The sequence below is a fragment of the Ambystoma mexicanum genome, chromosome 11 (assembly GCF_040938575.1).
Source record: "Ambystoma mexicanum isolate Mex_15411 chromosome 11, UKY_AmexF1_1, whole genome shotgun sequence".
Classification (NCBI taxonomy): Eukaryota; Metazoa; Chordata; class Amphibia; order Caudata; family Ambystomatidae; genus Ambystoma; species Ambystoma mexicanum.
In genome coordinates, this window is record NC_090934.1 from 1,074,491,407 (window position 1) to 1,074,519,039 (window position 27,633).

Genomic DNA, 27,633 nt, shown 5'->3' on the forward strand with positions numbered 1-27,633 from the left:
AGGTCTTCCAGTCCAAAGAGGCCTCACTTGCCCAAAGAAGCAGTGAGTATGTATGATGTAAAAATTGATATTTTGCATTGGCTGGGTGCTTTTGAACACAATCGTGGGATTCAGTGTCTCACAGGGAATCAGTTGATTCCTTGGCTTGTGTCTAGGCTCCCCCAGGTTGCAACTGAGGCTGGAGGTGGGGGAACTTGAAAGATTGGAGTATGAAAATGTGAAGCTGGCTTTTATAGCTACATTTGGGAAACACTACTTCCCAGTACCTTTAGAGGTTTCGGACCCTCAAAAAGACTGTTGGGCGTGTGAATGTTTGAAAAACTTAAGATGGTTGTATTGAGGATTAGTGTATGAACCGATTTGACGGAATGAGAAATCCATTTTTGATGCCTGCTCTCCTGAGCTGAGACAGCATTTGGCTGACTCAAAAGAGATAGATCTCAAAAAGTTAGCAAAGGCTGCCGACTTGTGGGTTGCCAACAGGGCTCCTCACAATGATTCTGGGGCCACTCACAAAAAGGATGAGGGGAAGCAGCACAAGAAAGATGAGACAATTCTAAATCCTCCCATCCAGAAGAGGGCCACAAACATAAGACGGGTAAGCCACATGGGAAACCGAATCAGTCTAGCGAAACCTCTGGTTCTAAACCAGAGGGAGGTCAGCAGAAGCCCCCATGTGTCAAAACATTTGGAAAATGTTATGCTTATGGGTCAACAGAGCATGTGAAAGGGGATCACAGATGCAAGGGTAAACCCTCAGGGAGCCACACTGCCTCCTTAGCCTTGATCCCCGAGGGAGAAGTACATATGGCAAGTGGAAACTTTCATCTATTAGCTGAAGACCCCAGTGGATTCTCAGCCAGTGTTTCTTTAGTGTCCCTGGGTGTATGGGAACAGCAGAATGTAGATGTGTATAACTATTCCAGATAATGCCAAAGATTATTACAAGGACAGTGGTACTTGTGAATGGTCAGGAGACCCCTGCCATTAGAGACAATTGGGCCAGCATTACAATGGTGGATGAAACCTTTTTCAAACCGGAGGATGTTGCTAAAGAACCAAAGGTCCCGCTAAGCTTGCTGGAGGCCCTGTCCAGATGGTTCCAATACTACCAGCTCTCATCCAGTGCAACAATATGACTGTTGGAATACATGTCAGTGTACAGAATGAGGTACATGGGAGAGTCCTGTTGGGGAAAGACTTAAAATCACTTGATGTTGTAGCAAGCACCCCCAGGCCACCCAGTAAAGGAAGCAGGAGCAAACTAGACTGGCCAGAGAGCAAACATTGAATGACACTATGGGAAGTTACAGGAGGTACCAACCTTCTGATTCCAAGAAGAAAGACTAAAGGGGAAACCCAAGGTCTCAGGAAGAAAGAAAAGTATCACTCATGGGCACAAAACCAGGACAGAGAGGACAGTCCAAGGTCACACCTGTGACCCCTCCACCACCTGAGGATGAGTGGGAGGACCAACCAAAGGACGGTGAACCAGCTACTGGTGAAACTGAGCTGGAAGAAGCCCTTCCCCCTGTTGGAGAGCTGGATCCTAAAGACCATCCTGAGCTGCAGAATTTGCATGCAAAAGGTGGCCTCTGTAGGGCACACTTCAGCAGAGGTCAAAGGGAGTGTCCTATTCTTGAAGGACTTTAGCAACAGGCAGCTTCCCAGCTGACAGGTCAAGTGCGAGGGGAGCACAGGCTGTACTGGGAGGATTGCCTCCTTTACAGTGAGCCTATTGAGTCTACCCTGGGGGACTACAGAAGACTTGTAGTGCCTCAGGAGGGGAGACCTCCGTTTTTACAGTTAGCCCACGAGATTCCTTTAGCTAGTCACTTAAGTTTTAAGAAGACCAAGGAAAGGATTTCTCTGTATTTCTACAGGCCCAAGATGGGGTCTGATGTAGATAAATTCTGTAGTAGCTGCCACACTTGTCAGACTTCTGGCAAGAATGGAACCAAGAACGTGGCACCCTTGGTGCGCCTCCAAGTGGTGGGAGTACCTTTTGAGAGGGCAGGGATGGTGTTGGTCCCGTAGACCCTCCCACATCTTCAGGCAACCGATCTATAGTGGTTGTGGTAGACCATGCTACCAGGTACCCTGAAGCCATACCCATGAGAACTGTTACTCCTCAGGCAGTGGCTAAGGCCCTCCTTGGTATTTTTACCAGGGTTGGTTTTCCTAAGGAGGTCATCTCAGACAGGGGGACCAATTGTATGTCCCACTACATGCAGACCATGTGGAAAAACTGGATTAACCTACACGTTCTCAACAGCCTACCATCACCAAACCAATGGTTTGGTGGAGAGAGCAAGATAGGTGCTTTAGAAGAACCCCTTTGAAGAAAGTGGGACCTTCTACTGCCATGCCTTCTCTTTGCTAACAGATGGGTCCCTCAGGAGTGGGGTTGGCTTCAGCCCCTTTGAGCTTCTCTATGGTCATCCGGTTAGAGGTTCATTGGCCCCAATAAGGGTTGGAGAGTGCTCCTTCCCACAAGCCAGCGAGAGAGACGGACTAGATGTTCGGTCTCTGTAGGAGAATGACACATGATGACAGAAGCTTCACATAACTTGAAAGCAGGGCAGGCTCTGGTCAAACATTGGCATGACCAGAAGGCCAACATGGTTGAGTTTACTCAAGACCATCTAATTCTAGTTACGGTACTTACAAGGCAGAGGGCCTTATAGGACAAATGGATTGGAACCTTCAAGGTTGTGGGCAAACTTGGAGGTCAATTATTTGGTGGACTTGGGCAATCCCAAGGAGACCCCCCTCCCTAAATCCCCCCCCCCGAAGGTCTTTCAAACCAACCGCCTAAAGGCTTATGTCTCTAGACCAGAACTGGGAGCTTTGCTTCTAGCCTCTGATCAAGAGGAGGAAGAGAGTAAGCCTCTACCCGACCTCCTCAGGGGACAACCTTTAGATGGAAAGATAGGAGTTAATCTCTCTTCTGTTCTGACTCTGCAACTGGAGGAGGGCAAAGTTCTGTTAAATCAGTTTGCCTCCCTGTTTTCACTAACACCAGGCTTGACCAATGTTGCCTCTGAATATTTTTCCCTGTGCGCACCTCAATAATGAGCTAAGCCTCTTTGTGAGCGTGCGTAGTTAGTGAGCTACCATCTCCAAAGAGCTCGGAAGGAAATGTCCCCTTCCCAACCACTGCAATGTGTTACAAATCAGCGTAAAAAGGTGCATCTTACAACATTCTTTCCAAACATGTAGGCTAAATTAACAATATTTTATATATGATAAGGAGAGCTCATCATCCAGTCCAGGACTTCAAGATATGCCATAATACCTACCAAGAGTACTCTTGTACAGAGAAAAAAAAGTATGCGCAAAAAAAGCTTTGTATTCTCAGGATAAACAGTAGATCTATTTTGGGTTAGTCATTTGTAGACACTGGTCAGAGACGTTGCAGAAAGTGTCTAATGCCGCTGGAAAAGAACACTCATGTTGATTTAAAAAAACTCACATCACTTATCACTGATGTGGGTGTCAAAAAATGTAGACCGGATACACCTTTTCCAAATGAAATAGCAACTAAAAGAAATGTCAGAAAACAATAGTTCATGTGCCACTTTAATGAAGTAGTTCAAGGGCCAGTAGAACATGCCTCATAATGTGTACTTACAATTGCATCAGAATAACTGCAACATAGAATATGATGTTCAGAATTCCGGGGGCTGTGTTTACTATCCACATTACGCGGTCATGTGAGTTGTGACAACATTTGCTCAAAACCAGGCTTACAGCTAAGAGGCATATACTGTCCATTTTTTACTTCCTAAAAACAGGAAAATGTGCCCAACAAAAAACAGGAAACTATGAACATAGAGGAGCCTACCCCTTGCTTCTACCCACAAAGTTCCACTGATACATATTTGAGAATCTGTGACCAGTACAGCAGTGGCATTGGTAGGGACACAATATTAGTCTGATCTCAAGAGGAATGTTAAGGAAATTAACTTTTTAAAAACCTTTATTTTTTTGCTGTCATATGGCATTACATCACACAGGTGAACTTAGTATACAATATGTATATTTGACCATTTTGCACAAGATACAGTACTTTAGACAATAGGTACAAGGGGCCCCGAAATCAAGGAACACTCTTGCTTTAGACGGTGCTTTCACCAAGTTTGGTTTATTTAGAATCTTCCTCAGATTCTACCACATCATTGTCCAGGTATCGTCTGAGGGGGCCCCAGATGTCTTTAGGTCTGCAGGAGGACACTATTCCCTTAATACATGTTTCTTCACAGTCTTGTACCCAAATGAGATCTTTCAACCATTCCTGTACAGTTGGAGCTGTTCTAGCTTTCCAAGCCTTGAGAATGTTCCTCTTGGCCAATGCATTTCATTTAGCAAATAGTCTTCAGTGTTTGACAAAGATCTTGCCTATATCACCCAATAGGTACTTGAGTGCGGTGCCCGGTATGTGTGTGTCCAGAATCTCGCTCACAGTTTTGGCTACTTCCCAGAATGTTTTAATAGGTGGGCATTCCCAGTACATGTGAATGGAATTAGCTGCTGGGATGTTGCATTTTGGACAGTGAATTTGTCTGGAGGTGTCAAATTTGGACATTGTTGGGCGTGATGTGTAAGTGATTCAAGATTTTGTATTGGTCGAAGAATGGAAATCATGGAGATGGATTTGGTGTAATGGCAGTATTTATACTTATTTTTAGGTAGCGCCCCCATTTCTCTTATATTAGTGGAAGATGTGTGCATTTGTACTGCTTTGTATAATGTGGATATGCCTCCCAGGAATCCCTCTGGCGACATTACTGTAGTCAGGAACGGATGTGTGGTCGGCTCCTTCGGGAATTCTGGCCATTTCTTTTTAATTGCTGCTTTAAGCCTGTGATATTGTAACATCGTAGTGAGGACTTTGCCTATCTTTTCTTGGACCAGCCCCAGCGAGGCGAACTTCCCCTCTGGGTGTAAGTCTCCCAGTTTCATTTCATAGTTTGGATCCCACTTTTTTGTATTGTTGAGTCTGTACTGGGTGTGAGTTCTGGGTAATGCCATAATGATGTGTAGGGCCAGGATGGGTTGGTTCATCCGACTCTTTGGAGCAGGTATGTCCAAGCTCTTACCGTGGAGTTTAGTGGATCTATTTCTCCCCTGTCCTTTTACATTTGGCAAAATTCATGGATTGTAATTTAATTGGGGAGGCTGCAAATTTCTTCGCTTCTATATGTGCATAGCTTTCCGTGGAATCGGTCCAGTATTTTGCGAAGTGTGCTTGTGCCATATAATAGTACAGTAGGAAATCTGGGGCTGTTAATCCTTCTGTCTCATACCTCTCCCACATCTTGGTCCAACCGTGTCTCACTGTTCCGCCCCTCCCCATATAAATGTGGATGCCAGTTTTTGTAGTGTAATAAATAATTGTCTGCCTGGCCAAATGGGTATGTTGCTGACTAGATATAATTGTTTTGGCACTACCACCATTTTAAGCAGAGCTATCCGGCCATATATCGATATTGGAAGTTTGCCCAAACTAAGTTTCTGCTCTAGTAGTATTAGATATGGCTCGTATTTGTTTGAGTATAATGTTTGGCTATTTGTGACCATGACTATGCCCAGAAAACATGCTGTGTTTGGGACTAGCAGAATTGAGCCGTGGCTTGAGATTGTTTAGTAGCTCTAGTTAGGGGAATTATTTCAGATTTCAGTCTATTTTATACCCTGAGTATTTTTCAATTTTGGATAGGTCTTCCATTACTGGTGTTAGGTTAGTTTTGGGTCGCGCACACATAGCATCGGGTCGTCTGCATATAGAGAGATGAATTGTGTGGGGCCCCTTTTGCATATTCCCCTCCAAGCGTGAATGTGTCGAAGTCTAGCCGCCATTCCCTCTATTGTGAGCGCAAAGATGAGGGGGGAGAGGGGACAGCCCTGCCTTGTGCCCCTATGGAGTGTAAATTCTGTCGATAGCATATTTGTTATGACCTTGGCTTTAGGGTTTTTGTATAGGATTTGTATGCATTTCTGGAATCCCCGCCGAAACCTAGCTTTTTGAGTATAGAGTACATGTATTTCCACAAGACAGAGTCAAATGCTTTTTCAGCGTCTAGGACCACTGCCACTACTTTCATTCCTGGATCCATTTGTGAGGCTATTGCGAAGAACCTCCAGACGTTTAAGAAGGTGGATCTGGTGGGGATAAAGCCTGATTGGTCTGGATGTATTAATTTATTCATGTTGGGGAGTATGCGATTAGCTACTTTGGAAAATATCTTCGTGTCCACATTGATCAAGGAAAGGGGGCGGTATGAGTTTAGGTCTTGCAGGGGTTTGTGAGGTTTCAAAAGAACTATTATAGCCTCTTTCATTGTGGTTGGCAGCTCACCCTTTTCTAGAGCTTCTTCCCATACGTCCATGAGTTTAGGGGCGAGTTCCTCATTGTATAGTTTGTAAAAGTGTGCTGGAATACCGTCTGATCCCGGCGCTTTGCCAGTTTGTAGCTCCTTGATAGCTTGTGCGATTTCCTCAGGGGTTAGAGGTCGGTCTAGTGTCTCTCTGTATGGCTCAGTTCGGGCATGGGAAACAATTGCATATAGGTACTAAGTGTCAAGGTCCAATCTTGAAAACTTCCTGCAGGAGTGGTGCTGGCCCACCAGACCACCAGACCCCCCTCTGCCCCCCCCCCCCCCCCCCCCCCCCAAGTGTGCCAACTCAACAATCTCTCAAAAGATATAATTACCAAATTGGCAAACCCAAGGGGAAAGGGGAATGGATAACAAAACAAAAGCAGATTTTCACTGGTTTCTATGTTGATCTCTCGACTACTGGTTTTCCATCTGGAACTGGATTATTGGAATTGTTTTTCGTCAGTGTCTTGTCTGTGAAAATCTAAACACAAATAATATATAATTATATCTTTATACAATATTTAACTTCTACATCTTTATATGTTTTTAATTGTAGAAAGGTAAATACCTGCAGCCTATGCTTGATAGCTGATAGGCTAAAAATAATTATTGTTCAATCTCTTTCTTACTGAAACTTTAAGTTGCCTTTTGGAATTCTATTTCTAACACACAAAACTTTGTTATGGTGAAGAATTATTAGTCCAAATAAATATTTCAAAAATGAGTTCTTGAATTCTTGAATGACTTTATGATTAACTGTTGAAAATTTGTGCACTAAATTAAAAAAAAACAGCGCACACGAAAAAACTGCGCTCAACAGATGATCAGCACTCTCTTTAAGGAGAACCGCTTGCATTCGGAGGAACCGTGCTCTCAAAAACAAAGACCGCGCACTACTAAGTTTACACGACGCCATGGAAAACTTAAACTCCAACTCTAATATTACTTCCTTGGTAAATTCACACCAATTGAGACGCGAATACGCCACAACCAGGAAGAATGAATACACTGAAGGACGCACGATGCACGCCAACAGGTCTTTTACTCTAAAGTAACTAACGAATTCACGCGCCCGCAAACTGTTAATCTGGATCTAGAAAGGTTAGTTTTGTTAAACGTTTAGAAAACACAGAATATATATATATATATATATATATATATATATATATATATATATATATATATATATATATATACTCTAAACTCAAAGTATAAAAAAGATAAAATACTAAGTAACCGCTATATTTCAGCAAAAACAAACGTTAATTTTACCAGCCGGTAAACACGAGAAAAATGAGTGCATGAAAGTTCATAGCTTAATAAAATTAGTTTTTCCAAAGTTCTTTTTCAAAAATAACTTCTTGGCACAAATAGATAATATCTTGATAACGATTTCTCAGAATGACTTAGCTTGCTTCATCTGTAACAAAATTGTTCTTTGAACAGTGAATGAACTCTTCTTGAAGTTTCTTTATCTTCTCAGTAGGTTTTTCTTTAAAATATTGTTTTCTATAATTCCCTAAGTTTAATTTTCTTCAGAACTAATATAACTGCAACCTTCCTCTAAGGAAACTGGAATGAAAGGCAGTTTAGAATCTTGGTGAAAGTTCCAAGTTACCTCACAGCACTTCTCATCCAATCACTGTTGTGGAACAGTCCCACCATCTTGGCTTGGGAAATTGGACACTTCCTGATTAGATTAACATTAAGGAAATTTATTTAAATAATCTGATGTAAAATTCAGAATCAACATCCAAACCTCATGCTACCATACTTCTACAAGTGTGTGTGATGGTGTAATCTCTTAAATGAGTATTTTCTAGTATAGTGTCTCTTTGAACATGTGTAAATATGCCATGGGATCCTGACACTAAGCTCTTCTTCCGTTACCTGGTCAGTGTTAGTGTACAGCTTTGTGTAGAACTCGAGGAAAATCTTATTTGCTGCCTGCTTGGGCGTTTGTATGTACAGTACCCTCCGTATCCATTATACTCATATGTTTGACACTGTATTCGGTCTTAATGAGGTTGGCCATTGTGCGTCCTGCTTGGTTTCCTTCTCCATACCTCTTGGCTCTTATTGGTTGTACCATGTAATATATTTTCTGTTCCGATAAGGCTTTGAATTTGGCCATTTGTTCTTGCAATGGCCGTAGAGTGGGCTTTCCTGGAGTGTGCGCGAGTGGAAGATTTCTAGTCTACGTAGTTCCTGTTCTGCTTGGTTGAGATTGTTTCGTATAGTGCTGAGTGTACCGACTGTCTTTGATAAGTGGCCTCTCAGCCACAATTTGATTCCCATATTGTGAGCAAAGAACTAACGGATGCTGTATTCCAGTCAAATAATTCTATAATCTAGGTCCTTAATGGTTCTATTATTGCATCATCTCTAAGCAATGATGTGGCCATCCTCCAGGACTGTGGATTTTGCTGTGTGATGCCCAGTTGTGTCTCTAGCAAGAGTGGAGAGTAGTCCGATAGCATGCGTGGGAGTATTGGGCATTCCTGCATGAATGGGATGAGTTCGGGCGAACAGAGCCACAGGTCTATCCGGGAGCTAGAAACATGTACGTATGAGTAGACTGTGTATTCTTTTTCTCCCAGATGCTTCTCACTCCATGCATCTACAAGGGGTAAAGTTTCCATGATCTGATGTGTGGCTAGAGATGCTTTTGTATGGGACCTCTGTACGGTGGATATGATATGGCATTTGTAACGCGCCTATACACAAGTGTTTCAAGGCGCGACGAGGCGGGGGGGTGGGAGGGAGAAACAAGGGGAGAACAGACAACGATCCTACTAGGCCAGGTGTCATTCAGATCGCGCAAGTGCAAGGGTAGGGGGACTGGGAAAAGTGGAAGGGGAGAGGGGAAGTGCAGTACATGGTTAGTAGAATACAAGATAAGTAATAGGGCCAGCTGGTGGCAAGTGCAAGGAGAGTGCAGTACATGGTTAGTAGAATACAAGATAAATAATAGGGCCAGCTGGTGGCAAGTGCAAGGTAAGTGCCGGGAGAAGGGGCTGTAGGATACAGAGACAGTCCCGTAGTGCAGGTAGGCAGTGCAGGGAAGAGTGGCTGGGCCAAGGACCGAGATCGGTGAGTGGCCAGTTGCAGATTCAGTGATTTTAGCAGGGGAGAGAAAGCGGAGGCAAAGAGGAAGGTTTTGAGGTGCTTCCGGAACCGGAGATGGTTCTCCTCAAGTTCCAGGGAGGCAGGAAGGCTGTTCCAGAGGGAGGCCCCTGCTGCGGAGAGAGAGATCTACCCCCAGCTCGTTGCTTGGAGAAGCGGCTGACCCTGAGGTAGTTGGAGGTGGATGAGCGAAGAGCTTGAGAAGGCAGATATTTAGGAAGAGAGAGTTGAAGGTATTTTGGCCCAAGAAGGCCTTGTGAACAATGCAGAGGGTTTTGAACTTAATCCTCGTAGCCACTGGGAGCCAGTGTAGCGATTTCAGTCCTGGAGAGATACGGTCCCTGGGCTTGACGCCAAGGACAAGTCTTGCAGTCCTGTTCTGGATGAATTGCAAAGGGCGGAGAGTAGAGGCAGGAAGATTTAGATAGAGGCTGCTGTTACAGTAGTCCAGCTTCGAGAGAACCAGGGCTCTGGAGACAGTGAGCTTCTGGGGGAAGGAGAGGAAAGGAAGGATACCTCTGAGGAGGTGTAGCTGGTAGTGTGACTTCTTAGAGACGTCAGATATGTGAGGAGAGAGAGTGTGGAGTCGAAGATGACCCCGAGGTTTTTTGCCTTGCAGGTAGGAGCAGGAAGAGGGCCAAGGGAGGCCGGCCAGAGAGCTGCAGGGAAGGAGTGAGTGGGTGTGCCGATAAGTAGAAACACAGTCTAACTGGCATTAAGGAAGAGGTTGTTGGCGGCACACCATTCCTGGATAGCAGAAAGACAGTCGGAGATGAGGGAAGGGGAAGAGGAGGCCGAGGGTAGCCTGAAAATGAGCTGGCATCATCCGCATAGCACTGAAAGTTTGGACAGAGCGGCGATGCAGTGAGCAAGAAGTGCCAGGTACTGGTTGAACAGCCAGGGGGAGAGGTTAGGTCCCTCGGTGACACCACAGGTAGAGAAAAAGATGTCAGAGAGGAAGGAACCCAGTTGGACCTGGGAGGGTCGATTGGAGAGGAAGGAGGTCAGCCACGCCAGGGCCTGACCAGTGATACCCAGGTCATCACGGAGACGGTTGAGCAGGATGGTGTGGTTGACAGTGTCAAAGGCAGAAGAGAGGTTGAGCAAAATGAGAACACAAGGGGTGTTAGAGTCAAGGTTTGAGAGCAGGTCCTCACGGATGTTCAGTAGAGCAGTTTTCCGTGCTTCTGGCAGCTCTATTGCTCGGTCTATTGCAGGATCCAAGATCGTATTGAAGTCCCCCCATATGATTTGGGCTGTGCCGACTGGTGTGATTTGTGCTAGTACTTTCAGGTAGAATCCTGGATCGTCCGCGTTTGGGCCATATGTGTTGATTATCATCATCTCATGGCCGTATAGTGGCCCCATATTACGACATACCTTCCCTCCGGGTCGGTCTCAACTGATAACTGGAATCCTGTGCGTTTGTGAACTAATGTTAGTACACCCCTTGCCTGCGATGAGTAGTTTGTTGCAAACCGTAGCGGGTCCCAGTTTTGCGCAAATGTTTGTCATCTTTCGGTTCACGTGTTTCTTGAAGGAGGAGGATGTCTACTTTGTGCCTATTTGCGTATGTTAGTTTTTCCTTGCTTTAATGGGCCCCTCTTTCTGCTCGGGTTGGGGGTCAAAGCGTGCTTTAATGGGGTTTGCCAGGCCATTCCCGGTCAAGATTTTCAAATCTAGATTCTTGTTCCTCTCAGCCATTTAATTTGTGGGCTTTGTTCTTTCAATTGATTAGGGCGTCTCTTGAGAATACTGTGAGCATTGCACATGACCGTTTGAGATAACTTAACTTTGAACTCCAACTTTTTTTTTGCCAACAGGCCTGTCCCCCGCCCCCCCACCCTCACCATCCCCCCACCCTCACCATCCCCCCCAACTGGACAGTGTATTCCCTTGTGTGAACCGCAACTTTTGCTTCCATGGGGAGCACCGTTCCGCTTGCTGTTTCTCAATTTTGGAGATGGTGTGTAGTGCTGTCTCGCCCGGCATCGCAGCTTTTAAGAGTGTTGATGTCCGTTCAGTATGTCACTTTCCGTTGGGATCAGTATTTTATCTTATCCGAATAACCGTGTCCTGGACTTGCGGTATAGCAGTAAGGTATTCCCGGCTGAAGAAGGGATGTCCAATTCGGCATACGTCAGGGCCTCCGAGTCTCAAAAAAGTGGGACCTGCCTGCATGTTGGAAACATTGCATAGCCTACTCTTCTGTCACGAACAGTTTTTTTTCACAAAGTCGAATGAAAGCCTGGCCGATTGTACCGCAGTCGAGAAATCTGGGTATATGTGGACTCGATTAGAGTCGTATGACAGGGGAGGCCTTTTCCCTTGCCAGTCCAAGGATGAGGTCCCGATCCCGGTAGTCGTGTAGTCGGGCTATGATTGTCCGGGCGAGGGCTCCTGGTTTGGGGGGGCAGTGCCCTGTGCGCCCTCTCAACTAGGAACTGACTGTAGAATTGTCCATCCGGGAACAGTGTGCGTAGGATCTCCTCTAAATAGTGTTCCATAGGGACATTTGGTTTGGACTCTGCAATTCCGACTACACGCATGTTATTGCGTCTTGATCGTGATTCTAGGTCCTCACATTTTGGTTTAAGGGATTTAATGTCTTTATGAATGTCCACTATTGCCTTGGCTTGTGAGGTGGATGCATCTTCTAGGGTCCTTACCCTTTCTTCTGCCTCTGATACTCTGGCATTTACTGTCCGGATGTCTGAGCGTATGGATGCTTTATTTTCTCCTATATCGCCCAGTTTGTTGATGGCAGCAAAACCCTTTTCCATTGCCGCCATATATAGGGCCATGTTATGCGCAGGTGTTTCTATCGCGGAGTTCTCTGGGGCTGTGTTTGGGTAGCTTCTGGTTCCGTGTGTGTTCGTTTGATGGGCGTATGAAGTTTGCGCTTTGTCGGTAGTTTGTGTGCGATGATGTGGTCTTCTCTGAGCCTGGTGGGTATTGTTGGAATTAACTGTTGGGCATCTATGGACCTGATGACAGTAGCTTTATTCGGGACGTGGTATTCGTGGCCTTTGTGTTTCTATGTGCACTGCTAGGTTTCTTCCAGTTAGAGTTGCATGCCCCTCTGTATGCTACCTATAATTGTTGCGCCCTAGGTCTTGCTCCGTGTTCTGCTGCAAGTGCATCAAGTACACTGTGTTGCAGAGCGGTGGGCCCCCGAGTTTCTCCTGTCCCCGTTCTGCGTGGTCTCCCCACCAGTTATGGGTTTCTCTGCAGGGAGGATTCGTATCCCAGAGGAGCCTTGCAAATGGGCCAAGTCTATGTTGGGGGGGCAGCTCCCGGTTGGGCTGGGCTGGGTGCACTATTATGGGCAGAGGACCCTGCACGTACCTCATTTCTGCCGTAGATGTGACCGGAGGTACCAGGCTGCAGGTGTCTGGTTCTGGTGTGCAGCGTGGCGTTCCGGCCGGATCACGTATGTCGTCGGGAAGTGGGCAATCGTGTGCACACACTGCGTTGTGTGGCCCACTACCACGGTGCCCACTGCCACCCGATAATTGATCCAGTGGTTCTCGGGTCTTGGCTGCTTTACACTTATGCATGTGTGCCCCACCGCCAAGTCGGGGGCCTCACTGGCATCAGGTGTTGTGCCCAGGTCGCCCTCCGCCTCTGTTTGCTAGTGTTATGGGGGAGTGTGCAGTCGTTTGTGCATCGCTCTCGACGCCCGCTGCCCCCCGAAGGCCTGTGCTGCAGTTTTAGGGGCCTGGCTGCTTCCCGCTTGAGTGCGCGGGCTCAGTCGCCAAGTCAGTGGATCACTGTATGTCTGGCGTTGTGGGGCATCGGTTTCCGGCAGTGGGTTCCGAATGCCGATCTCCCGTCTCAGTGTCTGTCGGCGCGCTTTTCTCCCAAAGTTGATTTCCATGCTGTAGGATCGGAGGCCGTTTTTTCCTGCTCCGTGGCTCGAATCAGGACAAGACTTGGACAGGTTGTTCTCTTGGGCTTCCGCTCACATTTTTTATGTTAGTTCATCCTGAATTCATCGGCTACCCGCAGGATTTATGTCTTCAGGAGATTGTAGGCTGCAGAGCACGCACAAGTCAAGCAGCCATCTTCTTTGGCGCACAACAGCACCCCCAAAAACATGCAATATCCCTAGATAATTACTTTTTTATTTCCTGAAAAATCATTTGATTCCAAGTAGGGAGCAAAAATCATATCAGATCCATGCTTGTAACCCTGACATATGAAGTGAAGTAACAAGGCACATAACAAATCTTATAGTTTTGCCCACCCTTCCTCACCACAGCCTAGACAAAATTCAACAAGAGCCTTTGAGGTTTCTTCAGGAGCCACCTTGGAAAAAAAAAAAAATATATCACATTTGCCTTTTAAGTTAATAGCAGCAATGATCAGAGGTATAACAGATTCAGAGCCGCCTTCTTCAACTAAGGACCAATCTTCTGCAATTCACTGCTATTAGTTGAACAAGATGGATTAGGATTGCTAGAGGCATTAAATGCAAAACACATGAATATATTGAAAAGCCCTCAGCAGCAGAGCATATAAAGACACAGAAGGTGCAGTTTCCTAGTCTGTTACTAGAGTTTCCAATCCTTTAGCAAACAATGAATGCATGTTCTTCACTGTACTGTACTACCAAAACCTTTGATTTAGTTTGAGAAGTTGCTGATTTGTACTTCACCCCAACGTACGGCTCTCCTGTGATCTTCCAACAATACCTCTCCACTGCTCCTGTGCTAGCCTCCAATACTAGTGTACAGGACTCTATACAAAGTGAGGGATTGTACTGGGATATTTGCATACCCACAATACTTTGTGAGCAAAACATACGCAAAGCTTCCCCGTGATATCATGTGCAGTTTAAGAAAATGTCAATCTGTATGTACATAATTACTATGAAGTGGATACTAGATGGTTTGCAACGTAACCCATCTTTAAATTGTTGGTTAGGATTATACAAGTGCTCAGTGCAACCGTTTTTGTATAGAAGTGAATTGCCATATAATTTGTTAAGGTCTATAGGAACTCTAAAAACTTGGGAAGGATGCAGATTGTGTGAAAAGCATTCTAGTTATCTGAATATCTGTTGCTCTAATAGTATATACAAATAATCCAAGGCATAGTCCATACAGATTATCACTTGCAGGCCAAGGCAATGATGTTGCAATGTTGCTCTCCACATAGAGTAATGTTAGCAATGCTAAAGCATATATGCCTACTTCAAAATCCAAAGAGGGCAAATTAATATTTGAGTTTTATAATGTGTTAAGGGCGGCGCTTCAAAGTGCTTGTGACATATGTCCAATAGACATCAAAGTAGCCTGCTTACTTACAATCAGTACCTGATATTTGAGCTGATCGCGGTGTTACATAGTCTGGGTGGCGCTTCTGCTAAGGCATCATGAGTAAAGAGAACATTAATGTGCTTGAATGTCATTCATATTATAACAAACATAAAACAAGTGAATATAGGTATAAGTGTGGTAACCTTTTACAGAGCCATGGTAGACGGTCAAGGTTGTCTGGTAATATCTTAACGTGGTCTGGGGCAGATGTTCGAGTCGTAAGGTATACATGGGGTAGAGTCAAGTATAGGAGTCATGGGTGGAGAGCGAAGATCATTTGGTTAATGGTTGCAGGCATATCTTAGTTATACCTTCTGTTTATGGAGCCACTTTTTCATATTCGTTTTTAACCTCTTGTGGGTGTATTCTTTTTATTGGGTGTTTAAGGTCAAACTTGCTTAGTAGATCAAAGTACGTAGGCTAGACTTGAATGTCAAGACTAGATATTATAATGTAGCTTCATTTTGCGAGAAGCAAATATTAGGTAGCTACTGTGGCTTGTACCTTATTACATCTTTTTGATTAGATGGGAATTGTCTGTGCGCTGTAAAAATTCTTCTGAGCGGCACCCAGAAGGAAACTGGGAAAGCGCACATGCGCACAGCTTAGAGGGAACATTGGGCTTGACCCATTGGGGCCAGCATGACATACTCACTAGTGACGGTCTCCCTGTTAAGTGCAGGGGTTACAGATGGTCAGATCATGCAAGAACCCACATAAAGGAAGCGGTCCAGAAGATGCTTGATCTTGGGGTAAGAGAGCCATCTACAAATCCATGGGTTAGTCCAGTTGTACCAGTGCCAAAAGCAGGATCCAAGGAGTTGCGTCATGTTGCATGCTCTGAAAATCCCAGAACTGATGGGCCCACCCCAGTCACAAGCACCCATAAGGGCTTATCAAGCCCCTAAGAGGTGCCTTAGAACCCCGTGGACTCAGTCCTGGGCAACAGTTGGCAACAGGCTCATAATAAGTGTTGAATTGCATGGGACTACTTAATCAGCCTTGTGAGGCTGAGCCTTTCTGCATATCCAGGGTGTGGCTGAGGGACTGCTTTGCCTGAAAGGCAGGGTGTGATTAAGGGACTACTTTACCTGGAACTACTTACAAGGCTATTTAAACCACACCCTGCAGGCAGAACACGCTTCGTGTTATTCTGCACTCCTGCAGCGTAGCGCTCACCGTGTCTGTCCTGTCCTCGAACTGCTACAGCCACGCCCGTTCAGAAATTCCATCCATCGGTACCCAAGAGAAGAGAACAGCAGTCAGTACAGCAACGAAGGCCTTACCTCCATCATCCCATCGGTTTCGCCTTCAGCTGTTCTCCGGACCGCCGCACTTACTGAAAAGAAGGTATCCGCTCTGGCATCCAATACTCACCCGGGGCCAGCATTCTTCCGGAATACGTTGGAGCGGTTCGTCCATTCGTCATTCCGAAGCCACGCCGCATCTGCAAAGAAGGAAAAGAAACAGCAGGTTAGTCGCGCACGGAGTAGAAAACAGTCATTCAGACATTCAACGCCACTCTCTCGCGCTAATACTCGCCTGAAGGAAACCTGCTCAGCATCTTCGGAAGAGTCAATCCTCCATTCAAAATCCCATCGAGACTGCGCCTGAAAGAAAAGGCAAAACAGATCAAAACTTGGGCAATAAAGACTTCAACCACCTATACCAAGCAACCATTGGCATAGAGACTTACCTGTTTGGCCCAGCTTTCCTAGACTCAGCAACAGCCCATTGGATCAGTGAAGTAACCAGATCCGGGCAGACTGTGCTTACTGCACCCCTGCCAGAGATTGCAGGACGGAGAGCCTACCTCACAAAAGTCTAAGGTGAGACCGAAGAGGAGCAGGGCATCAGAAGGTTAAGGCGGTGAATTCAATCCAGTCCCACCCAGTAGCTAATATCTTCTTTCAATCTTGCAGACCAACGCCTCTTTGGGGATAGCAAGGGAGAAGTTGCGGCAAGCAACATCATCCACGCAGTGCCACGCCAGAGCAGACATTCGTGCAGCCACGTGCTATGCCCCCGTGGAGACCAGGTGAGCGTGACAGTTGAGATTCGGTGTGGACTATAGAGCTCTTAATGCAGTCATCACGACTGATGCCCATCCTTTACCTAGGACAGATGAGCCGGTGGATAAAATAGTTTCAGCCATTTGACATTACCTCAGTGTATTGGCAAATAGCTCTGACAGACCATGCCAAGGATAAAACTGCATTTTCAACCACAGGGGGCCGCTACAAGTTTAAGGTTATGCCTTTTGGATTAAAGAATGCACCTGCTACAAAGTATGGTAAATCATGTTCTGAATGGGATGGAGGACTTCTGCATGGCATACTGGATGACATTGCAGTGTTCAACCCTACTTGGAAAGAACATATTAACCACCTAGGGTATGTTTTGCAGGCTCTTGAGCAGGCCAATCTGACCATAAAGACAAGCAAATGTCAAATTGGTCGGAGTAAAATGGTTACCTCGGACATGAGATAGGAGGCATTGGCTAGGCCCATTGCCTAGCAAAGTACAAGCTGTACAAGACTGGGCCAGCACTAGTACTAAAATCTAAGTGAGAGCCTTTCTAGGTCTCTGTTAGGGAGAAATCTCAAAATGTACTAATTCCTCTCTACCTTCGAGACCCCCAGCTCTTTTGCTGGACTTTGAACTTTTTAAATCAGTTTGTTTTCTGTGTTTATTTCTTTTGGTTATGGAGTTTTACACAACCCCATAGGCATCATCTTTTTTAATATGTGTCACAGCACCCTCAGTGCAGTGACACAGGGAAGCCTTTTAGACTTCCCAAAGATTCAAATACCTTCTCTGGGATGAACTACTGTTTCTCAGAGAATGTAAGGTTAAATTGACTTTAGTCTTTTTAAATTCCTAGACCCAGCACACACCATCTTCCTATTGAGTGCTGGAGGGGTTACCTAGTATCCCGTGTCTAGAAACTCATGTAGCAGTCGAATGCTACCCTTTTCTATCAAAATGGCTAGTGGCAGAGGTTTTAGGACAAACTACCATGAGACCGTGAATACCAGTAGCTAAAAATCGCAGGAGCTATGTTTTTCAAGATGGTGCCTTAAGCCCCTTTGTTTAAACGGGTCCCGGTCTTTTTTCGCAAATTTCTTTTTGCAAAGGTCCTTCTAGTGTTGGTCTCTGCGCGCCAAACCAGGTTTGGTCCCTTTGTTTATATGCATTTGGCAGGCTTCAGGACTGAAGACCACCTCTGGTGAGTGTTTGGGGTGGGCAGGAAGTGAGGGAGGTGCCCGAAACTCTGTTTAGTCTCCTAGGAGACCCAAATGCACTCTGGCGTGATTGGCTGGCTGACTGTCCGGCAAGGACAGCCACCCTGCTCGGTGAGTGACAGCTAGGCGGGAATGAAAGGGAGAACTGTTAAAGACGAGTCTCTTGGACTGGAAAGCAGTCGACCACTGGAAAGAATGAACCGAAGAAAGGCTGGAAGAGAAAGGCTGCTGCAACTCCTGGACCGTTGGTTTGCCCAGTGAAGCCCTGCTGCAGGTCCGAATTGCCAAGTTCATCTCGACAGAGAAGCCCCTTCAAGGAAGACTTCTTTGTTCGAGTTGGTGGTACCAATCAACTTGTAAGCCATTCTCAAGGCCAGTTAGGATTAACCAGGGAGAGGGCTACCAGCTTGTGCGCTTGAATCTACAGCTACTGGAACTGAAGTAACTCCATCTTGTTTGCTTTTTTCGACGATCCTCTGCAGTGCAGAAGTCCCGACGCCCTCCCTCTTGTCCTCACGACTGAGGCGCAGGAACAGCGAGATATGCAGGAACTGCCAGGAACCAACAACTTCAGCTGCATTTGTTTATTCATACTAAGGTACTGTGCCAACCCAATTGAGAGAACACCACTCTCGCGGTGAAAGTTCGTGAAACTTTCCCAACTTGCAGGCCTAATCAGCTTGTGACCAGACATAGGATTCTTTTTCACCTAAACTACTTTTGAGAATGTTTGCAAAGACTTTACCGTTTGATACCAGAACTGCTCTTTCCTATCCAGAACACTAGCCCATTGAGTTTGGTCTGGCCTATTGACTTGAACTCTTCTGGTGAACTGAAACCATTTGCACTGTCCAACACGTATGTGTGATCTATTCTAGTTACCTTGTTCCTTTTGCTCACTTCTAAGAAACTGAACTGCCATGTGGCTCCTATTTCAGGAGAGCTCAAACTGTCAAAATCTTTTGTATTGAAGTGTACTGGTATATAATATTAAGTTGCCTCCTTCTAGTGAAATGTTTTCTAAATGATTGTGAAATAAATTAATAAGTGTTTTACCAAGAAACCTTGAGTATAAGTGTCTACTTGAACTGTGATTGAAAGTCCTCTGTCTATTACTTGTACTGCTCACATTCAACCTTGAAATAAGCCTGGCTGCTCAGCTCGCTACCAAAAACTGTATGGTACAGACTTATACCAAAGGTTGGTTTGGCCAACACCTGTAGTCCTAATTGTGTGTTGTGTTCCCATATGGTAGTGCATGCAATTCTGCCTAACACACATGTTACTATAGGAACTTCATAGAGAACTATAGGACCATAGCTTCTTCCTTGAAGGCTGTCTCCTCACCCAAATTCCCCAGGGTCAGGTGGAATGAGGAGTGCACTAAGGCATTTGAAAGCCTTTTGTCAAGCTCCAGTCTTAAGAGCTCCCGACTACAAGCAATCCTTTATTGTACAAACAGATGCTTCCAATACAGGTATAGGTCTGAGTCAGCTGGATGAGGAACGATAGCCGCAAGACTCTTGCGTATCGTTGGCAGTTGTATAAGGGATTTTGACGTGCCTGTAGGCGCCCTCGCGGTTACCTGCTCCGCCAAAACCTTTGGAGCGGACGTGCTGGCAGCATGTTGGCACTCGTGTGCTTTTTAGAGGAGATGCCCTTTTTAGTAGAATGCCCGGACGCATTCCGAGAAGACGAATGCAAAGAGGGCGCCAGACCGCGAGGTTCGGCAGGCACTGAAGTGTTTGGCTGGCCTGTTGTGTCCTGGTGCTTTTTCGACATATCCATCGAGGAAGCTCGGGAGGGTTGTATGCTTATCCTTGTGTGGTGCGTGTGTGCCCCTGTCTCCAGGGTGTGAACTCCACATAGCAGTACCAGCGGTCTGCCTGCCAGGGATGGGCACCTGGGAACCGGAAGTTTCCGCTGAAAGATCTATGGCCTCCAGGTCAGAGCCATGGCTCCCGCTAGAGTCCTCGTCATCCAAGGCGACGGCGTCAACGGGGGAACCACTTTCGGCATGCATCACGTAGGCCACCCACCGCTTAGTCTGCCTATCTTTTAACATCTTTGGACGAAAGAGTTTGCAGGACTTACAGGAATGCTTGTCGTAGTCAAGAGGTAAGCACCTATTGCATTTGCGATGGGTGTCCTTCCAGGGGTATTTTCCGTTGCAAGACAGACAAAACTTAAATGGATTCCTCTCCATAGAAGAGGCGAAAAAGATGCGCCATACCGGAAAAGGGAAGAGGAAATGCATTACCAGAAAAAGCATCAACCCAGGGCCCCACTCTCCCTACTGTAAGGGCCTGGCCTGAGGGCCGAGGCCATGCGGCCGACAGACGTCCATCAATCAATACACCAGTCGCCGAAACAGCAGTTGGATTTCATCGGTGTAGGGATTCACACCATCGTCAAAGACTAGACGACCATCGGTCGTGGGACAACGAAAAATAATTTTGCAATATTAACTCCTGTTAGGTAAGATTTGCACTGGTAAATCTTCCTTTCCTGATTCAACCCCAGAACTTTTTGCTTCACTAGTGGGATATTTCTCCATAATACCTCAGTGAGTGGGAACCTTTTTCCATACTCACATAATCTTTAACTCTTTATGGGTGGCATTTTTAAAACTCTCCATAGTGTCTTTTTAAAGTTTTCCTCTTTAACAACTTATTGGCAATAAGTGCCTGTTGTTGCCGGGTTGCCCTGGGGGCTCCCCTTTTAACTTCCTTATGCTAACCTTGAGTGAACTAGTTCCCAAGGGTAGAAAGGATCTTTGGATCCCTTTTACGTTTTGTTAAGTGAAACCAGCACACCCCACCTTATGTGGAGTGCTGGGGAGATACAATATATCCCCTTTAATCTTAAAACTTACAATTCTGTTAGTGGCGAGCTTACCTTCAATTTTTATTTATTTGTATTTTTTATAGCGCACATCAGCCCAGGGGCTTTGTGGCGCTGTTACATAAATACATTGCTGGTTACAAGGCAGGGATTAGTAGTTACATAGATATTTACATTTGCGGTTCAACTTGAAGTTACATAAGTAAGGCAGGTAGCAAGTATTTGTATTTAGGTTCAACAAGGGGTAGAAAGAGCATAGCAAAAAAAGCAGAAAGCATGTAAAATGCAGGTGGATGTATTGCAGTGCCGTGGTGTAGAGAGGGTTATGTGAATAGTGTGGTTTTGAGGGATTTGCAAAAGGAGAGTAGTGAGGGTTCCGCTCTTAGTGCATTGTGCAGGGCATTCCACAATATCCGCGCAATGTGTGGGAATCAATGCCGCGAGCGCTGGCTCTTTTTATGGAGGGTAAGCAGATTTGGTTGGCATAGTGGCTTCTAGTAGGGCAGGCAGAGATGTTTTAGGATATTGTTTCAGATAGGTAGGATGGGGCGTGGAGATTAATGCATGTGTGTGTGTAAGGGTAAGGATTTTGAAGTTGATCCTTTCCTTGACTGGGAGCAAGTGGGCTTTGCGTCTGGCCTGGGATATGTGGTCACTTCTAGAAATGTGAAGGGTTGCGCGGAGTGCGTTTTGTGTTATTTGCAGTCTACTGATTTTTTGTAGAGGTGCCTGCCAGCAGGGCATTGCAGTAATCGAGTCTGACACCTATTGTGGCTCTGGCTATGGATAGGCAGTTTTGAGCAGTGAGAAAGGGTTTTATGGCACTCATCAGTTTAGTGGTGTGGGCGGAGGGAGAAGAGATGGCGCGGACCAGTCTTGTCATCGAAAGAGTAGAGACTCCAAGGGTTTTTACCGATGATGACTGGTATATTAGTGTGGTCAATGGTGGAGTGAGTATTTAGTATTGAGTTTGGTCAGGATTTCCTTGGGGCCCAGGACGATAATCTCTGTTTTGTCCCCATTTAGGCAGAGTCCACTGATTGCCATCCATGTTTGGATGGTGGCATATATCTGTATAAGAGCTTCCGAGTCTTGGTCATAGTCTCCAGTGAGGGGGAGGAGGACTTGGGCGTCATTGACATAGTTTGTGTAAGCTATGCCGAGCGCGTCCAACATGTCAAATAGAGGTTTAGTGAACAGGTTGTAGAGGGTAGGTGCTGTACATGAGCCCTGTGGGACTCCACAGTCGATGGTAGTAGGGGCTGCATTGGCTTGGTCGGAGTAGACCTTCATGGCCCTTCCTTCTAGGATGGAGGTTATCCAAGAGGCGGCTTTGTCAGGGAAATGGGTGGCGTTAGATAGGTGGGAGGTGAGGATATCGTGGTAAATAAGATCAAACGCGGCGGAGAGATCGAGAAGGAGCAGGAGTGAGAGTTTACCAGTATCCATTATTTTGGTGATTTGGTTTTTCAGATCTAGGAGTGTAGTTTATGCCACGGCCTATGCAGAAGCCCAATTGTCATCTGCATAGGATAGCATTGGATTGCAGATATTGCTGGATTTGGATGCGAGCGGTTTTGTCCAGTATTTTGTGGAGGAATGGGACGGTTGTTATGGAGCGGTAGTTGTGGGGGGGAGGCAGGGTCTAGGGTGGGTTTCTTTATGAGTGGGCAAACCCAGGTTTCTTTTAGGCTTTGTGGTACGATACCTGAGGCGAAAGAAGCATTAATGATGGCTGTGATGGTGTGAGTGAGTCTGCACATTCTTTGATTATGGTAGGGGGACAGATGTCCCCTTTGCATGTGGAAGGTTTAATATTTTTGAGAAGATTGGATACTTCTGTCTCAGTGATGTCTTTGAAGACGAAGAGGGGTATTTGTGGGAGCGGTTTAGGGGGGCATGGAGGATGTGGAGTGTTCAGATTGGGAAGGGCTTTAGGTTGTGCTATTTTTCCTTGGAGCATTTTGACTTTGTTGATGAGGGCATCCTGAATGCTGGAACGCCAGGCTGTGTCTTTGGTGATTTCATCCGGGGTGGCAGCAGGGGAGGTGAGATCTTTAAATATGGTGAAGATTTCCCTGGATTTAGAGTTGGCATTAGAGATTCTCTGATTGAAGGATTCTGATTTGGCTAGGAATGTGGCTTTTTTTTTTATAAGCGGATGAAATTGAATGGAATTCATTTAGGGAGGATTGGTTGGGTGATTGCCATTTGGCTAGTGCACAACGCTTATTGGTGCGCAAGGCTGAGTTCTGCCGTGAACCAAGAATTAGAGGGCATAGATTATTTTTCTTTAGTCTTCTAGGGGAGCTGTGGATTGGATGGCGTCGGTGAGAAAGCATGCATAGGTGTTGGCCAGGGCAATGGGGTCGTTGTCGAACAGATGTTAAGTTCAGGAATATCCAGAAGCGGTGCGAGGTTGATTTTAGTTTGTTTTTATAGAGCTTCTAACTTTGGAGGGTAAGGCATGGGCAAGTATTTTGCGGCTTGGAGTGGTGGGAATCGCAAATTGGTTGAGGTGGTGATATGTCAAAGGGAGGGCTGTGATGTTGGTGATGGACGAGGTGCAATTGTGGTCTGCAATCCAGTCTATGGATCGTCCTTTACAGTGGGTAGGTTCTGTGATTTTGTGTTCGAACCCGATGTGGGCGAGTTCTTTGGCTAGGGAGGCGGCTGCTTTTTCCTTTGGGTAATGCAGGCCCAAGTTGAGGTCACCGAGAAGGATAGTTTTAGTGGTGCTTTTTAGGTTATTACCTAGATTTGGAGGTGTTATTGGTACTCTTGTGGTGAACCTGGGGGTCTGTAGGTGATTAAGATATTTATGGCACAGTTGGGGGAAATAGCAAGTTTAGCAACGAGAAGGTCTGCGTTATTTATATTCTAATGGATAGGGTGTCCTTGAAGATGAGGGATACACCCCCACCTTTGGATGTCTTGCGGTCTTGTCTTAAGCAGGGGAAAGTTGGCAAACAGTTGGAAAAAGCAAAGATGTCAGCAGACTCACTGAGACCCACAGTAGGACTTTCGTCATAACAAAAGGTTTATAAGTTTTAGATTAAAGGAAAAAGTTCCTTATGATAAAAGATTAAAAGGCGTCAAACAATTTAATGGCTGTTAAAGTACCTGAAAAAGCGTGAAGCCACGGTAGTACTCGAACAACATACAACCGATCCCCCAAACATCGCAAGGCTGCGCCCAGCCCACTTCTGCAATAAGAAAATGAGGATTAAGGGAAGACTGTACAAGAAGGCAAGAAAGGTAACTGTAGTAAAAGCTCTTTAACATGGTGCATAGAAGGATGCTTTTCACAGGAGTAACAGAGGAAAAGGCAACCAGAATTGGGACACAGTTAAGTTAAACTTATCAGCCATGAACCTTCTAAAGGTGGAGTAGAGCACAGTGGCAGAATGCAATGATGCCAAGATGCAAATGAAGTGTTTTAGGGACACGCAAAGCAACTTAGCTGGGTCTTAAAATAACGAGTAAACGTGGGAAGATTAAGACAGCCATTTAGCATTACAACCAACTGTAACCCTCGCACCCCTTCCGAAGGGTCAGCGTGAGGCAGAGTGACAGATAAATGATGTCCATTTTCAATTGACCAACTGAAGGGTATGCCGTGATAACACCGCAGCAAAAATGTTGCCTGTACAAAAATATTGCAGCTGAAATGCTGTGGTTTGACCCGATAAAGACGCACCCCATTATACCATTTAAGAGGAGCAAGGGTGTCCCCCTGCTCCCCTTAAATGGTATAATGGTTGCGGGGGTGTTCCCCGCATCCTTTACATGGATTGTGGTGGCAAAACCACAGCCTTTTTGCCGCAATATTTTGTGTGCACGGCCATTTTTGCTGCCATTTCAACACATGGAACCCAACTGAAGGCAGCAAGGATGATGGATCTAGGATGCGTCAATGAAACCCATCTCAGTGAAATATCTTTTGGGCCATTTTACCTTAATCCGTCTCAATAACTTCCTTCTATAAACACATCATAAAACTGCAGAGAGGGCATAGGAAAAACTGGGTGCAAAGAGAATCCCTACTGCCCTCCCACCCCCATAGACCTTTGTCTACCCTTTGCGTGACATCTTAATATTTACCCATCGTTTTAATTTTTTACCCTGCTCCCCTTACGGTTAAATAGTTCTATATTTTTAAGATTCATTTTAACTTGTTTTTCAAAACTGAGTTTTACATTTAAGAACCAAGTGCGCTTTTTGTGGTGCAGCATAGCCTTAAGCTTCACTACACTGGCTTTTGCTCATTTGTCATGGGGAAATTGACATGTCCTTCAGACGGTCAGTACTGGTTAACATTGTTTCACTTAACCTTGTTACTTTGTGATCACTTTTCATCATTGTACAGGGTAACTTGAAAAATGCTGTCTCACAGAGTCTCTCCCTCGCTTCCCAAGTTTGGGAAAGTCATAAGAGTAACTTCTGTAAGAAGGCCATCCTATGTTATTTCTTTGGAGAAGATCCTGTTTATATTTTAGTTGGCCCACCCTTTTATGCAAGCACCTAATACAATTATTGAACTTTGAACATCTGGTCTTGGTGTACTTATTGGTCACAAATGCCCAATCTGTGACAATACTGTGAGGATTCTTTGGGGAGAGGGAGTGCTGCCAATGAGCGCTTTAAGGACTTGAAGGGTTAAGGGCACTAAAAAGTTACTGCATTCACAGCTGGTGCCTTATAAAATCACCAATGAATAAGGTGATCGCTGATTTGAAGCTCCTCACCCAAGATGACTTCAGGCGGACGATAATGGCGTGTTGCTACGATAGTCGTGTGATGTTCATGATCGAAGGTTGCGCTGCCGAAATCAGCAACTCTGATGCTGGAGCTCTTCAGTACTTTTTCATCACATTTCTGTTACACAGCAAAGAAATCTCATTAACATGTGCCAAACTGAATTATTACACAACACAGAATACATCTTCCAACCATCCAATGAGAAGCCAGTACGCACCTGTCTCTCGTTGTACAAAGTGTTAAATGCAGAATTCACAAACAAGATGTTTTCAGGCTTCAGATCAGTGTGTGTGAGCTGGTTATCATGCAAGACTGCGGGAAGAAGAGGTAAAATTAAATCTTAAGAATATATTGAACATCTTATGACGAGCAAAGAAAAAAGGTTTAAAAACATTGCTAGAATGAGAACCACAGAACCACATATTCAAAGATGCAGCCTCAGTTTGAATACAATAAAATATACGAAAGGGCTATATACCACATCAAACCAAACCTACATTTTTGTATCAGTAATGCGCAAGTCTTGAATCCTTATGATTTTTTCTGTTAACAGCCCCTTAATCACCAAGGCAGTAAAAGTGACAGTGCAATCATTTATTTTATGATCATGCGGAATTTGCAGATGTTTTTTCATATCAATGAAATCTTCTTGGCCCGTGTCAAACCCAGAACCTTTTGCTTTCACTAGTTAACTATTTTACCTTGTCCCTAGTCTTACTCTTTTTATGGGTGACCTTTTTAGGTCTCTCCATCGTGTATGGTAGAAATTAGTTTCGTACTACTGTTGGACTTAGGCTGGGTTGCCCCTTTGGGCTTCCTGTTAATTTCTCTTTCATATAGTTCCCAAGTAGTAAAGAGGGATTTTCATCCTCCTTTACATTTTCTATAGCGAGCCACTGTTGGGGAGAATACTCATTTCTGTGCTAATTCCCTTCAACCTTAGAGACCCCCAGCTCGTTTGATGGACTTTAGGACTTAATTTTAACCCTGGAGTGAGGCCACCTGCTCATTCTCGCGTGTTTTGGTCTGATTTGGATTATGTGTTTGCACTGTTTTTGAAGTCCGACAAACTCCATAGGTATCTACATTTTCTATGGTGACCCACAGCACTTTCATTGCAGTGTCACAGAGAAGTCCTTTGGATTTCTCATAAGGATTAAATACCTTCACTTGGGTAAACTACTGTTCTCAGGAGGAGTAAAATGAAATGGACTTTAGTTACCTGTTTTTCTTATGTAGGTTCAGTACATCCAATCTTATTAAGTGCTCTGGGGTTACTTAGTAGTCCATTTTTCTACTTACTCATTTAACATTTTTTATGTTACCTCATGACTTTTAATGTCTGGTGGCAGTGGTTTAATTTTCCTACCATTGTGCATTTCTACCACAGGCTGAACAGTAGGGCACCCAAAATGGCCCAGTTTTCTTTTTGCACCATTTCTTGCTTGCAAGGTCTTTCTTGGGTTTTATTATGCATGCCAAACCAGGTTTAACCCTTTTGTTCGTTTTGCCTTTGGAGGACTTGAATGCTGAAACCAGCCTCTGGCTCCAGTTTGTCTGGCAGGGCAGGAAGCGAGGAAGGTGCCAGAAACTCCCTGTCCTTAGACTCCTTGGTTACCTGAATGCACGCAGTGCTGATTGGCTGTCCCACCCTGCTGTGTGAGTGACAACTAGACTGTGCATGAATGGTAGAAACCTGTATAGAAGGCGAAGTCTCTTGAACAGAAGGCATAGTCTACCACTGGACGAAACACCAGACAAAGGAAACTGGAAGAGAAGCTTGCTGCCAACTCCTGGACCATTGAACTGCTCAGTGAAGGCCTGCTGCAGTGCTGAAGCTCCAATTTCGTATCGACTAGAGAAGCCTTGGGTTGGTGCAACCAACTGACCCTAAGACGAACTTTGCTGGAAGACCTCCCCCTGCTAGCTTTACTTCTTTGCTGCTGCTAG

The 27,633-nt window shown here is 45.3% G+C and overlaps 1 protein-coding gene across 8 annotated transcripts in view; it reads right to left on the reverse strand.

Moving 5' to 3' along the window:
• Positions 1 to 27,633, reverse strand: part of CLK3 (CDC like kinase 3) — a 336,052-nt gene that overhangs the window by 116,814 nt on the left and 191,605 nt on the right. For all 8 annotated transcript variants that reach the window (XM_069624327.1, XM_069624326.1, XM_069624329.1 and 5 more), the window contains 3 exons: positions 25,901 to 25,995; positions 25,671 to 25,800; positions 24,046 to 24,128 (listed from right to left, as the gene is read on the reverse strand). In XM_069624327.1, coding sequence (XP_069480428.1) covers positions 24,046 to 24,128; positions 25,671 to 25,800; positions 25,901 to 25,995 — 308 coding nt within the window. The remainder of the gene's footprint in view (positions 1 to 24,045; positions 24,129 to 25,670; positions 25,801 to 25,900; positions 25,996 to 27,633) is intronic.